Source organism: Chiloscyllium plagiosum, unplaced genomic scaffold, assembly GCF_037043375.1.
Source record: "Chiloscyllium plagiosum isolate Xiang-an unplaced genomic scaffold, Cpla_swu_hap1 HiC_scaffold_18, whole genome shotgun sequence".
NCBI classification, from domain to species: domain Eukaryota; kingdom Metazoa; phylum Chordata; class Chondrichthyes; order Orectolobiformes; family Hemiscylliidae; genus Chiloscyllium; species Chiloscyllium plagiosum.
In genome coordinates this window covers 60667184-60681208 of record NW_028270156.1, presented here as the reverse complement: position 1 = coordinate 60681208, position 14025 = coordinate 60667184, and the positions used below count along the sequence as shown (strand labels likewise).

Below are 14025 nucleotides of genomic sequence, written 5' to 3'. Positions count from 1 at the left end.
CACTCAGGTCACCTCAGCCCTTTCCCCCTGTATCAACACTAGCAACTGTTAACAACTCCCTTACTACCTGCCACTCTCTTTTTACAGTAGAATACAGCACACAACAATGCAGGGAAAAGCCGAGAGAGGCAGTGGGCTGCCTGACACTCAGCTCCTCAGCCGTTATATGGACAGCATCTCGTTTCTGACTTCCCCATGTAGCTGATTGATGGTGTTCAAGCACCTGGACTGATATCGCAGGCTGTCCTTGACTTACCGCACTGGGACCCCCTGACCAAGAGGTCTCTTGATAGACTGCTGACAACAGAGATAACCTTTGTATTTGCACTAAATGGCAAGGCAAGACAGAGGTAATGCAGGACTGGCAGCTCTGGTTAAAAGGGCAATATGCAAAAAGGCAGAGCAGGAATGCTGTGAATGTTCAGACAGGTTTAAAGGGAGCAAGTGCTAAAAGAGCAGACAAATATCCCTGAAATGCAGACTGGTCCACTCCATGAATGCAGCAGCATTGCGATAGCTGCCAATAATCCCCGAGATGAAGCATGGCCATGTGGTATCATGTTTCACGTGGGTCAGAGATGAGCCATGATAATGCAGAGAGGCAGGAAATTGTCTGATGTCAAGGTCCATGGAACTGGGGAAAGTGTCACAGTGACTCAGTGGGTGGCACTGCTGCCTCACAGTGCCAGGGACCTAGGTTCGATTCCCACCTTGGGCAACTGTCTGTGTGGAGTTTGCACATTCTCCCCGTGTCTGCGTGGGTTTCCTCCAGGTGCTCCGGTTTCCTCCCACAATCCAAAGATGTACAGGTTGGGTGAATTGGCCATGCTAAATTGCCCATAGTGTTAGGTGCATTTGTCAGGGGTAAATATAGGGTAGGGGAATGGGTCTGGGTGGATTACTCTTCGGAGGGTCAGTGTGGACTTGTTTGCCCGAAGGGCCTGTTTTCATACTGTAGGGAATCTGGTCTAATCTAATCTAGGTTCTTGCTGCCTGTGGAATGTGCTCTGTGATGCTGGAGATGGAGATCCAGTAGTTAGCATGGTTTACCCACTCTGACTTTCTGAATTCTCAACGTCCAGCTTCCTCACAGAGGCTAGGATAGGAAGCTGGACAAGAATGAGGCTGAAAATGAGCAATGATTCCCATAAATAGGTGTCTCATTACTCCCCAGCCAGACTCTCACTTGGAACTCTTTTGGAAAATGTTCCAAATGTTGAGCAAGGCCTCACTGGACTTCTCATATGGTTTTCCCAGATTTCTTGTCATCTACCATGTTGTTCAAGCCCCTGTAAGATTCCAAATTGTGTTACTACTGATCATGAGGGAACTTAATCTTAGACTAATACATTTTTACTTCCCATTTGTTAATAACAGTTACTGTTTTGCTCTGTGTTTGGAGTCTAACTCATCTCTCAAAGTACTGCTGCTGAAGTCAATGGAACTTTGTGCACAAACTCTTTATTTACAGCTTGGACATGGCATGGTGGCACAATGGTTAGTACTGCTGCCTCACAGTGCCAGGGACCCGGGTTAAATTCCAGCCTCGGGTGACTGTCTGTGTGGAGTTTGCACATTCTCCCTCTGTCTGACTGGGTTTCCTCTGGGTGCTCCGGTTTCCTCCCACAGACCAAAAATGTGCAGATTAGGTGAATTGGCTATGCTAAATTGCCCATAGTGTTAGTCAGAGGGAAATGGGTCTGGGTGGGTTACTCTTCGGAGGGTGGGTGTGGACTGGTTGGGCCGAAGGGTCTGTTTCCACACTGTAGAAAATCTAAAAAAGAATCTGCATCTTAAATATTATCCATGGCTCTTTTCTTTGGCTGTATAGGTAGACTGGTTTCATAGTAATCTTATGGTAATGTAGTTCCCTGTCTTCAATTGTTCCAAAGCTTAGAACAATGTTTGGAACTCCCCTCTACATTCACTTCCTTAAGCTACACTTTCATCCATCTTGTGAATTAGTGTAAGCTTTCAGCATGCCTTCCTGCTTAACAGAGAATATTTTTAACTCTGAACAGCAGGCAGATTCCATGATGTTTCTGTTGTGTCACCTAAGCTTTGCCATAAGTTGTCCTTCTACAAGTGATGATCCTCCAGGTCTCTTTAAGTTCATAGGGAATGGCTGTAACTTAGTCGTTCTTAGCCAATAACACTGAGACACCGACTCTGACAATCCTTTTCTCTCGGTGTGCTCATTGGGTATTTTTAAAGATGTCGGACAGATCTTTGTTAGGCAAGGTGTTGAAGGGTTAGGAGGGATAGATAGGAATGTAGAATTCAAAAGAATCACAAACAGATCTTGTTGAGTGGTGGCACAAGCTTAAAAGGCTGAAAAGCGTATTTCTGCTCCTAATTAAATGTTCCACTCCCTCCCAATTCTCTTTACATAATAATGTGGCACTGATATCATAATACAACATCATCATATATTTTTCTGATGTTGACCCCATTACTGTACAGTTATTAATGAAATCAAAGTTCATTCCTATTCTAGTTAGTAAGTTGCCCTGCAAGCTTTGTATTCCTTTTTCTTGTCTGTTCATGGGTGGTCTCCTGATTCTTGGAATAGTTACAGAGCAGCAACTGATGCAAAACCACAAGCAAAAATGTTAACTGGAGGGGACCCAAGGTTTATTTGATAAAGTCATGTAAAGTTGTAGAAGCCACTGCGTATATTCAACTGTCACGTGATCACGTTTCATATATCAGTGTGAAAAATCACATCAAACCTCAAGTAAAGACTCTAATTAGAGTTGGCAACCCTGCCTGTATACCACTTCTGTGCTTCGAACCAGATTTCCCTCACCTCTGCTCTTGTTGTCTAAATCCCATCTATCAAACATTGATGCGAATGGATAGACTGAGCTCCGCACACCAGGTGCACCTCTGTCATGAATTCTCCTTGGGACTGCCTGACAGAAGATGATAAATCTCTCGCTCTCTCTCGTTCTCTCTCTCTTCCTTCCCCCTCCAAATAAGACCCAAAATTTACCTTTGATTGGGTCTTGTCAAGTTTGACACAAATGTGACATTTTTGAGGTTCGCTGTGCCTTTTCAAAGGACATCCTTATTCATTATGATTTGGAGATGCCGGTGTTGGACTGGGGTATCCAAAGTTAAAAATCACACAACACCAGGTTATAGTCCAACAGGTTTAATTGGAAGCACACTAGCTTTCGGAGCGACGCTCCTTCATCAGGTGATTGTGGAGGGCTCGATCGTAACACAGAATTTATAGCTATAAATTCTGTGTTACGATCGAGCCCTCCACAATCACCTGATGAAGGAGCGTCGCTCTGAAAGCTAGTGTGCTTCCAATTAAACCTGTTGGACTATAACCTGGTGTTGTGTGATTTTTAACCTTGTTCAATATGGCTGTGTCCCTGCTGGAGAGCCATAAAATTCTTCTTAATTGCCCTAACTGGCTGCTTTAATGTGGCAGGAATCCTGCTGAAGGCTAACCAGGGCACTTCAGTTATCAAGATTGAGGACCATGAGTAAGGTGAAGTATCTGTAAATGCATAGATTCATAGTAGAGTGCATGTGTAAACTCTGACAGTTCAATGAGGGAGAAAATGGGACCTCCAATGACTAATGTATTTAACTGATCTGAGAAGCCAGATCAGTTAAACTAGAATGTGAAACTAGAATGTCACCTCATTTTACCACTACCAGGAATACATGATCAGGAGCTGCCTCCATTCTCAAATTCTCTCAAGAGGCAAACTCAAAATTCCTCTTATTCATTCACCTCACGGCTGAACATGAACTTGTTACTACCACCAGTTCATAAAATATTAATGAAAATTTGGTTCTCTCTCCCAGGAGACCAGTGGGTTGCCTTGGCAATGTGATTTTAATATAAAAGGGTCTCAGGCAATGTTCCATTATGAGCACAGTATTAACCAATTATTGTGATCTATGGCCTAAGAAAGAGGAAAGGGAAAAGCAGATTTCTCTTTTACATCTTGGCTTACAATCATCAGCATTGGCTGCCATTTCTGCATGGCCCTGCACAGCATTGTGGGAAAGATGGCTCCTCAAGGACAGCGGTGTTATTTAACGGGGGGGGGGGGGAATGAAAATATCAGAAAAGGCCTCAGAAGCTCAGCAGGTCTGGCAGCATCTCTGGAGGAAGACAAACAAAGTTAACCAAAGAAGAGCCATATTGCGCTGAAGATGTTAACTCTTGGATGACCTTTACCAGAAATTTGTCACGATTTGTCAGTGTTTCTTTCCATGATACCTAGTCAGTTTGTTCATGCTATTTTCCAAAACCTGCTACATTACCCATGTGTCAAGCCCCAGTGGTAGCCAGCTTGTCATATCTCTGTCTCACCACAGGCAGATATACTCCCTACCTCCAGAATGTCCTGGGATTCCTGGCCTGGGTCATTTTTAAAGCCTAGCCAGTCATTCAGCCAAGTGTTTCCAATTGAGATCTATCCTTCACCATACACGGGACACCAAAATCCAAACATTTCTCAGGTCACATGGGTGGCTCAGCTGGCCCTTCATTACAAACACAAGTGAACATTCATAAATCTCTTACTGTTTAAGAAGCAAACTAACAGCTTTTTTTCTTGTCCCTAGCATCATCACATCTGAGAGCCTTGTTTTTAAGAGAGTGGGACCTTTATCCTCAATGTGGTCTTACACCTTTCTCCTTGTTCACTGTCTGACTGTAATGTACTGGAAAACCTTCAAATGGTTTAAAACATTCATTTTTATTCCACAGCAACAAAAATGAAGAAAAACACAAACAGACACACATTGCATTTACCTTTGTGAACAAATATTGACTACTTGTCTTTTGAGCAACACCGATTTTACAATCATTGGGTAATAACTGCTTCCAGGTCTTTTCTAATGGAACTGCGTGTAACTTAAGTCATGCCTGGCTTATTTTGCCTGGCCCAGCAACAATCTCACATACAGAATGCAATGTGCCTCCTGCTCAATATTCTCATCTTCCATCTCTGAAAATTGCTACTGCACTCTCAGTCTATCACGTCCCTTCTTTGCCTGCTCCAATTCTGCAGGGAACAGCATGCTAGAATTACGCCGCACACTCTTTGTGGAGTGTACTGGAGGTTTTCCCAAACCGCTCCAAGCATTAGAACATTACCTTCAGCAGACCCATCTTCTGTTCCACAGTGGGCCTGGTTGTAGCATGGGCTGCATTGTAGCTACGCTCAGCCTCAGTCAAGGGATTGAATAACAGAGGGATCAACCACATTTGCAGATGATAACTTTGTGTCCCAGTTACCGTCCTCGTCAGGCAGCCGGCCCTTGAACTGAAGTAGGAACAGGAGAATTCTCAAAGGTACAGGGATCATGGTAACTCCCCGGTTACCTGGCACACACTTCTAAAATGGGATCACACATGACTTCTACATTGGTACAATGAAAACCTTGCCTATTGAGGAAGTACGTCACAGTATGATACAGCACCATCAACATGACGCATGTACAATCAATCACATGCTGCAACTGGGGAAAGCCAGCTACATTGGCACAGCCTCCCTGGCTGGAGGCAAGGGCAATGGAATAGAATGGTGTAACCTGGCACAAATAGCACCAGTCACTGCCTTGATACATTCGTGGATTGAGGACTGTGACATGCCAGTGAAGCTCCAGCAGTCAATTGCATTAAACTTTAATGCAGCTGTCACTTTGACGACCACCAGTATGGGTGTTGCACCCACCCCTCCATGTTGCAAGTCCTACTGCAGCAAATGACATCATTCTGTGACAGTGTCCCAGGACATCCTTGGACTACCGTAACACTGTGCCTCACACATCTGGAGGAAATACAATCAAAGACGATGGACTGTGAGTCTACTGTACATCCTGAGGGGACCTTCAAATGCATGTGGAGGCTGTTTAGCAACCGCTGGAGGTTGCTGTGTATCTGAGTTTCCTGACAAATTATTCCTCCTCAATTTCTCTGTGTCTGGGTTGCGCTGCTACTACAGTGACCCCAATGGCTTACTCTTCCAGTGAACCGATGTGACGGCTATCAGCAAGGGTAGGTTCTTAATAATATGACCTGTCAGAATTCATATCACTCACAAACGATGGTTTACCACAGTGCTCCAATGCAGTGGGATAAGGAGCACCACAGAAATCTTCTACATAGACTTCTAACATAGGGACCTTGCTCTGAACAATGCAGCAAAACACCATTCTGGGTAAATACAGTAAGAGATTTTAAATGCTATATGATTACTGAATTATTGTTTCTCTATCCCAACATTACTCTACCGAAGCAGCATTGTATATCAAATCATGGTTCAAATAATTACAGTTCAAGATGCAAGGAAATCAGTTCTGTGCCTTTGAGCAACCTATGATATCTTTCCTTTACGGCCCACACGTACCACTGTTAAAGTGATTACTCCTGCCTCAAAGGAATTACTGTGATCAATGTGTAATTGTGGAGATTATTTGTGTCCAGGACTTGTATCTCTCACAGTGAGGTAGTGTATGAATTTGGCATCACCCTGTAAAGTTGATGGGGAATTGCGGAAATCAGGCACTTAGCTGCGGAGCCCACATGTGCAGACAGAAAATACACACTCAGTTCGCCCACCTCTAGCTGTGCTCGCTGCCATCTTCTATTTCTGGCTTGTCCTTACAGGTCACACGAGTGTGGAAGGCAACGCAGGTCACACTTGGCACAGTGAGTGTCAGACTCAGCCTGGTATTCAAGGCACTCCCCTGAACCACTGTGTTATTTCCTTCCTCCCTACTGAGCTTCCAGCTGTTCACACACACCTCTTTGAATTATAACTTCCTCTCTCAACAATCAATCCATGAGGCCCAGACTTTCAGGTTAGTGATACAAACCACCATGCTGCACTTTCTCCTTCTAAGTCACGTTAGTATGATCAACGGTGACACACCCTCCTACAGTAACCCCTCGACACAATGCACTTTCATTATCCTCTCCTCCAAAGTATAAATTGTTTTCCCCATCACAACTATTGCCCCCTCTGTATCCCAACATTCTGCCCTCCAATGCCCACAACTGAATTCCCTACTTCCCCATCAAAGCGGTGGCCCCTGATAACTTGCCATGATTTTCAGTGAGCTGATCCCCAGGATTATCAGTGGCCAGCCCCCAATGACAGACAGCCCCAGCTGATGAGTGACCAGAGCCTTGACCGACTTCTGTGCAGCTCCCTGACTGACTTACCATGACTCCCTGGACTGGTTGCCCTGGACCTGCAGCACTGACCATGGCCCACACGTCAGACTGTAGCAATGTGGACCACCGAGACCTGACTGTCCTAAATGGCTGACTGACTGTGCCCATCCCCTTGACTTGCTGTGCCTGAACCCTCTTACTGATTTCTGCTTCTCTTGTCTTGACTCAGGATTTGACTTGACTTTACCTCTTCGCAACTTTGAGACAGGGCCATTGGTGGATACACATTGAAGGTTTTGGCTGTTGTACAGATGTGAGATTGGCATAGCATGTTGCTGTATAGTAACATGTTCACCACCCTGATTGATCACTGCTGACAAAGCCTGGCTTTATGTCTGCATGAAAATGAGACTCAAAACAGAAGTACTTGGAGTCTCAACAAGAGGGCAAAGCACACAAAGGCCTGGCACGGCAAGGCAAAGATGGCACAAGCATCAAACTCAACACAAAGCAAGTGACCACTAACAGACTGCCATGAGGTGCACCCTGATCGAATCTATGAGATGGGTGCCTTTCCCTGCATTCAAAGTGTCCTCTCAGCAGCATTGCAATGAAAGGTGCTGGTACACTCCAATATTATAAATGGTTTGGAGAGTGATGAGCTTGCAGAGAGACTAATATGTGAGCAATACCATTGTTCATGTTCAGAGGGTATGGGTGGCCACTGCCTGGGGAGCATGCCCTGAGATGTTGGCGTCTGGTATCCAAGATAGATGACTGGAGGAGCACTCAGTGAACCAGAAACTTTCGCATGCGGTATTGTTGTTGAATGGTTCCTGTCCAGCAGTTGGGAAAATGGGAAACATCATATAAATGAGGCGCAATCAGGTATTACTTTGCGCTGATACATACAAATGGATGCCAATAAGTCTTTCTCCATTCACTAGCAAAATTTTCATCTCACCATTCACACCTGGTTGGAGAATGGGACATCCTTGTGACATCCAGAATCTCATTCTTGCTGATTTCCCCCAATGTTTTCCCTCACTTTCTAACTTTTGATGTCAATCAGAGCCTGTTTTTCTCTATCTGCACAGATGCTGTTTCTCCAGCACTTTCTGATATTATTCCAGGTCTTCAGCTTCTGCAATGCATTACTTTTATATTGATTTACTGAGCACCATCACAAAATTCACAAAAATATTAAGATTTGATTGCTTTGCTTTATTCAGGGTTTTTATCGCTTGATCTGTCAGATTGCTGTGGATGATATAATTGCCCTGTTTCTCGTCTGCAGGCAAATTCAAAAGCCACACATCCATCATGGAAGAAAACCCAACAGAACATCCCATAAGTGGTGAGTAATGCAGGAAACCTTTAACACCAACTAGCATTGCAGCTTTTATAGTAAATGGTTGATGTGGCAGATAATCCTCAAAATTATCTATTTGGTTGTTGGGAAATGTGGGTGTAAAACTGTTAAAGACACAAAAATGAGTGAGAAGGGAAATTAATAAAAGAGATGATAAATATAAGTTAGTAATCCACAGAGCTCAGGGCTACATTTGCCTAGGAGTGTAAAATCATGACGGTAAACCAGCAGCCCATTTCCTATTTCCAATGGATTTTAATGGAGATAAAATCGTAAGGAGATGTAAAACAGCCCCTCCACTTGTTTCATATTATTGCATGGAACCAAGAACGACTCTGCACGGTGGGAAAAAAGTGCAATCCAGCAGAATTAGCAGAAAAGGCATTGCAGGAACTTCATGGGAATAATAAATAAAGAAGGACAGGAAATCTGTGATCCTCACCCGGTCTGGCCTACATGTGACTCCAGACCCACAGCAATGCGGTTCACTCTCAACTGCCCTGTCAAATGGCCTAGCATGTTAGTTGTATCAATCGTTACAGTTTCAAGAAAGAAATGAAAACAAACAGACCACCCACCATCAAATTAGGCACCAGAAAAGGCAATGACAGAAACAGTCCTGTTAACCCTGCAAAGTCCTCCTTACTAACAGCTGGGGGCTAGTGTCAAAATTAGGAGAGCTATCTCACAGACTAGTAAAGCAACAGCCTGATATAGTCATACTCACAGCATCATACCTTACAATCAATGTCCCAAACACCACCATCACCATCTCTGGATACGTCCTGTCCGACCATCAGGACAGACCCAGTCGAGGTGGTGGCACAGTGGTATACAGTCAGGAGGGAGTTGCCCTGGGAGTCCCCAAAATTGACTCCAGACCCTAAGAAGTCTCCATAGCTTCAGGTTAAACATGGGCAAGGAAACCTCCTGCTGATTACCACGTAGTGTCCTCCCTCAGCTGATGAATCAGTACTCCTCCATGTTGAACAACACTTGAAGGAAGCACTGAGGATGGAAAGGGCCCCAAAATGTACTCTGGATGGGGGATTTCAATGTTCACCACTAAGTGATTCGGCAGCAGCACTACTGATTGAGCGGGTCAAGTCCTAAAGGACATAACTGCTAGATAGAGCCTGTCGCAGGTGGTGAGGGCAACAAGACCAATCTGCCAGTATCGGTAAGGGTCATTGTGGAGGCAAAGTCCCACCTTCACACTGAGAATAACCTTCATTATATTGTATGGCACTATCACCATGTTAAATGAGATAGACTTTAAATAGATCTAACAACACAAGACTGGGAATCCATGAGGTTCTGTGGGTTGTCAATGGCAGCAGAATTGTCCTCCAGCACAATCTGCAAGCTCAGGGCCAGGCGTATCCCCCACTCAAATGTTACCATCAAACCAGGGCATCAACCCTGGTTAATGGAAAGTGCAGGAGGGCATGCCAGGAACAGCACCAGGTTTATTTGAAGATGCGGTGTTAACCTGGTGAAGCTACCAAACAGATCTGCCTGTGTGGCAAATGACATAACCAGCAAACGATTGAACTAAGCGATCCCACAGCCAGGAGTTCCTCAGGCTAGTGTCCTGTCATCACCATCACAAGCATCCATTCCCTCCACCACCAACGCTCAGTTGCAGCAGCATATACTATCTCTAAGATGCACTGCAGACATATTCCAACGATTCTTAGACAACACCTTCCAAACCCAGCAACGCTCCCATCTAGAAGGGCAAGGACAGCAGATCAATTGAATTGAATTGAATTGAATTGAATTTATTGTCACGTGTACCGAGGCACAGTGAAAAGCTTTGCCTTGCGAGCAATACAGGCAGATCACAGAGTTAAGTAGCATAGATAAGTAAATAATAAATAAAGAGCAGCAAAAACAAAAACATAGGTACAGGCGAATGTTAAGAGTTTGTGAGTCCATTCAGTGTACTAACAACAGTAGGGTAACAACTGTTACGAAACCAGCTGGTGCATATATAGAGGCTTCTGTACCTTCTCCCCGATGGTAGAGGTTGTAGAAAAGCATTGCTAGGATGGGATGGATCTTCGAGAATGTTGGCATCCTTTCCTTGACAGCGGGCCTGGTAGATGGATTCTATAGATGGGAGGTTGGCCTTTGTGATTGTCCAGGCCAAGTTCACCACTCTCTGTAACCGTCACCAATCTTGAATGGTACAGTTGCCATACCAGGTAGTGATACATCCAGACAGAATGCTCTCAATGGCACACCTATAAAAGTTGGCAAGGGTATTCGCCGTCATGCCAAATTTCCTCAGCTGCCTGAGGAAGAAGAGACATTGTTAGGCCTTTGTAACTAGTGCATCCACATAAGTGTCCAAGAAAGCTTGTTGTGGATGACCACTCCCAGGAGATTGACACTCTCCACTCGTTCCACCTCTGCGCTGTTAATGTGTAGGGGAATATGAGTAACATTTCACTGAAAGCCAATAATTGCCGGCATTGAGAGCTAGGTTATTCTCAGTGCACCATTTTTCCAGGTCTTCCACCTCCTGCCTGTAGTCTGTTTCGATGCCATCTGAGATTCAACCAACTATGGTGGTGTCATCAGCGAACTTGTAAATGGCATTAGTCTGGTATTTGGCAACGCAGCCATGGGTATACAGTGAGTACAGTCGGGGGCTGAGTACGCACTCCTGGGGAGCTCAGTGTTGAGTCCTTGGATTCACACAAAGGAAAACTGATCTGACCTCTGATGCAGTGACTGTTGGGATAGGTTCATTAGGACTTGTCGGAATAGGTGTTACCTCTCCACCGAAAATCTGCTCAAAGCGAGCATAGAGGGCGTTGAGACGATCTTGGAGGGGTATGTCATCGTCTGCCATCTTGCACTGTCTCTTTTTTGAACCTGTGATGTCCTCCAGTCCTTGCCATTTTCGCCAGGTGTCTGTCTGGGTTTCTAGTTTGGATCGGAATTGGCCCTTGTTTGTCTTAATGGCTCTGTGAAGGTCATACTTGGATTCCTTATATTTGAGTTCTTCTGCTGATCTGAAGGCTTCACGCCTGATTTTTAGCTGGTTCTGTATATCCGAGCTCATCCAGGGATTCCTGCTGGGGAAGACCTGGATTAACATCCTTGGTATGCAGTCCTCTACACACTTGCTGATAAAGGCAGTGACAGTTACATGGGAGCACCATCACCTGAGAGTTGCCCTCCAAGCCATTCACCATTTTGCCTTGGAAGTATATTGCTGTCCCTATTGCTGGGTCAAAATCCTGGAATTTCCTCCCTTACAGCATTGTGGCTGTACCTACAGCTCATGGACGGCAGTGGTTCAAGAAGGCAGCTCACCACCACCTTCTCAAAGGCAACCAGAAACGCTCACGAGACAGCATTGCCCATGTCCCATGAGTGAATAATGCAAAAATGCTGGTTAAAGAAGATTCCAATGGTTCAACTGTAAACCAGTTTCCAATAGGGATCATTTGTAATGAGGATTACTGACAGAAATAGCACATTCTGACTGAGTCTGACTGGAACTCCAGAATGTATTCAAATTCAGCTTTAGAGCAGAGGTGAAATTTCTACATCCGCAAGCTAGACTCAAACTCTTAGGTTTTCAGCTTAGATTCACAAAATAAGAGTCAGGCTCTTTTGCAACTTTCAAAAGGTGAAGCCTGCCTCAGAGACCTATTGCTGCCATTTTGATTTTGTCTCTGGAAGCTGTGGGTTTGGGTTCTGTGAGCCACAATGCTGTGCAGGAGGAGTGTGGGTTGGTTATAAGGCTGCAACAGTTCTTAAGAACAATAGCCCAACTCTCAACATCAGTCTGACGCCCCTTTAGCATCACTCCTCATTCCCAACCACCCACAATGCTCCCTTGTTTTCCCATACTCCTCTTCTTGCCCAAAGGTTTTTGTTCTTTGTTCATGGGATATAAGTGTCACTTGTTGAGACAGCATTTGTTGTCCATTCCTAATGCCCTTGAGCTGATTGGTTCTCTAGGCTATTGCGGGGGCAGTTAAGAGTCAACCACATTGTTGCTGTGTGTCTGTGGTAACATGTTGGCCAATCCAGATAAGATTGATAGATTTCCCTTCCTAAGTGATAGGCATTCAGGTTGCATTAACACAGAAACTTCAGGATTGCTTCGGTCTGCTGTTGTGGGTGTTGTGAACGCATTAGTACATGCCAGTAGGTTCTTGTGAGCTCTTCAGTAGTAAAATTCTGATTAAGGCAAAAGCCACTTTCAATTTAAATGTTCTTAAGTTGATTCCAAGCCTGCTGCTGGCAAGTTGTTTTATAATACCTTTTTCATTTCGCAATAAAAGTAATACTTCTAGGAATAGATGTTCTGTGCTGTTATAAACTACTAATAAAGTTGATGCTTCGCTGCTGGATCCTAGCTTCTCATTTGTCACCTTCGCTGGGCCTCAAAGGTAGCCCAAGTGAACAATGTAATCAACAAGACCGTGAGCAGTAGGAAATTCATTACAGGGCAGTTTGAAGACTAAATGGCTCATTTTCATGCAGCCATTGTAAAACATGTTACCGATTTAAAATGCACCAAATATCTATTCATAGAGTCATTGTTCTTTATCACAGTGGAGCAAAAATACATTTTGGAAGGTCTAATGCAAGACAAAAGTATACAGTAAATGGCAGAACCCTTAGAAGCATCAACATACAGAGGGATCTGAGCATACAGTCCACAGTTCCCTGAAAATGCCACCACAAGTGATTAAGGTGACCAAGAAGGCATATGGCATACTTGTCTTCATCAGTCAGGGCATAGAGTTGGCAAGTCATGTTGCAGCTGTATAGTACTTTACTTCGGCCACTTTTGGAATATTGAGCACAATTCTGGTCACTACACAACCAGAAGGATGTGGAGGCTTTGGAGAAAACATAGAAATGGTTTACCAGGAGGTTGCCTGATTTGGAGGGTATTAGCCATGAGGACAGATTGGAGAGACTTAATTTGTTTTTACTTGAACGTCAGAGACTGAGGAGTGACCAGATAGCGATTTACAAAATTATGAGAGGCGTGGATAGAATGGAGAGTAGCAGACTTTCCCAGAATGGAAATGTTATTTACTAGGGGAAAAGGGTGCAAAAAGATTTACAAGGACAATACCTAGACTGGAGGGTTTGAGTTATAAGGAGAGGTTGGACAGACTAGAATTTATTTCCCTGGAGCGTAGGAGGCTGAGGTTAATAAAATCATGAGAAGCTTCAATAAGGTCTGTTCCCCAGAATAGGGGAGTCCAAAAATAGACAGAATAGGTTTAAGATGAGAGGGAAAAGTTTTAAAAGGGACCCGTGGGATAACATTTTCATACAGAGTGTGGTGCATATGTGGAACGAGCTGCTGGAGAAAGTGGTACAATAACAATGTTTAGAGGCAATCTTGACAGATATATGAATAGGCAGGGAGTAGAGAGATATAACCACTAGTCTTCTCTCTATAATGAGAAATCAGCCCTATGACTCAGTAGCACTTTGGTGACTTTACCTT

The 14025-nt window shown here is 44.3% G+C and overlaps 1 protein-coding gene across 6 annotated transcripts in view; it reads left to right on the top strand.

Moving 5' to 3' along the window:
- The window catches only part of syt12 (synaptotagmin XII), a 210851-nt gene that overhangs the window by 159456 nt on the left and 37370 nt on the right, over positions 1–14025 (top strand). For all 6 annotated transcript variants that reach the window (XM_043706172.2, XM_043706171.2, XM_043706170.2 and 3 more), the window contains one exon: positions 8454–8513. In XM_043706172.2, coding sequence (XP_043562107.2) covers positions 8480–8513 — 34 coding nt within the window. In that variant the 5' untranslated portion in view covers positions 8454–8479. The remainder of the gene's footprint in view (positions 1–8453; positions 8514–14025) is intronic.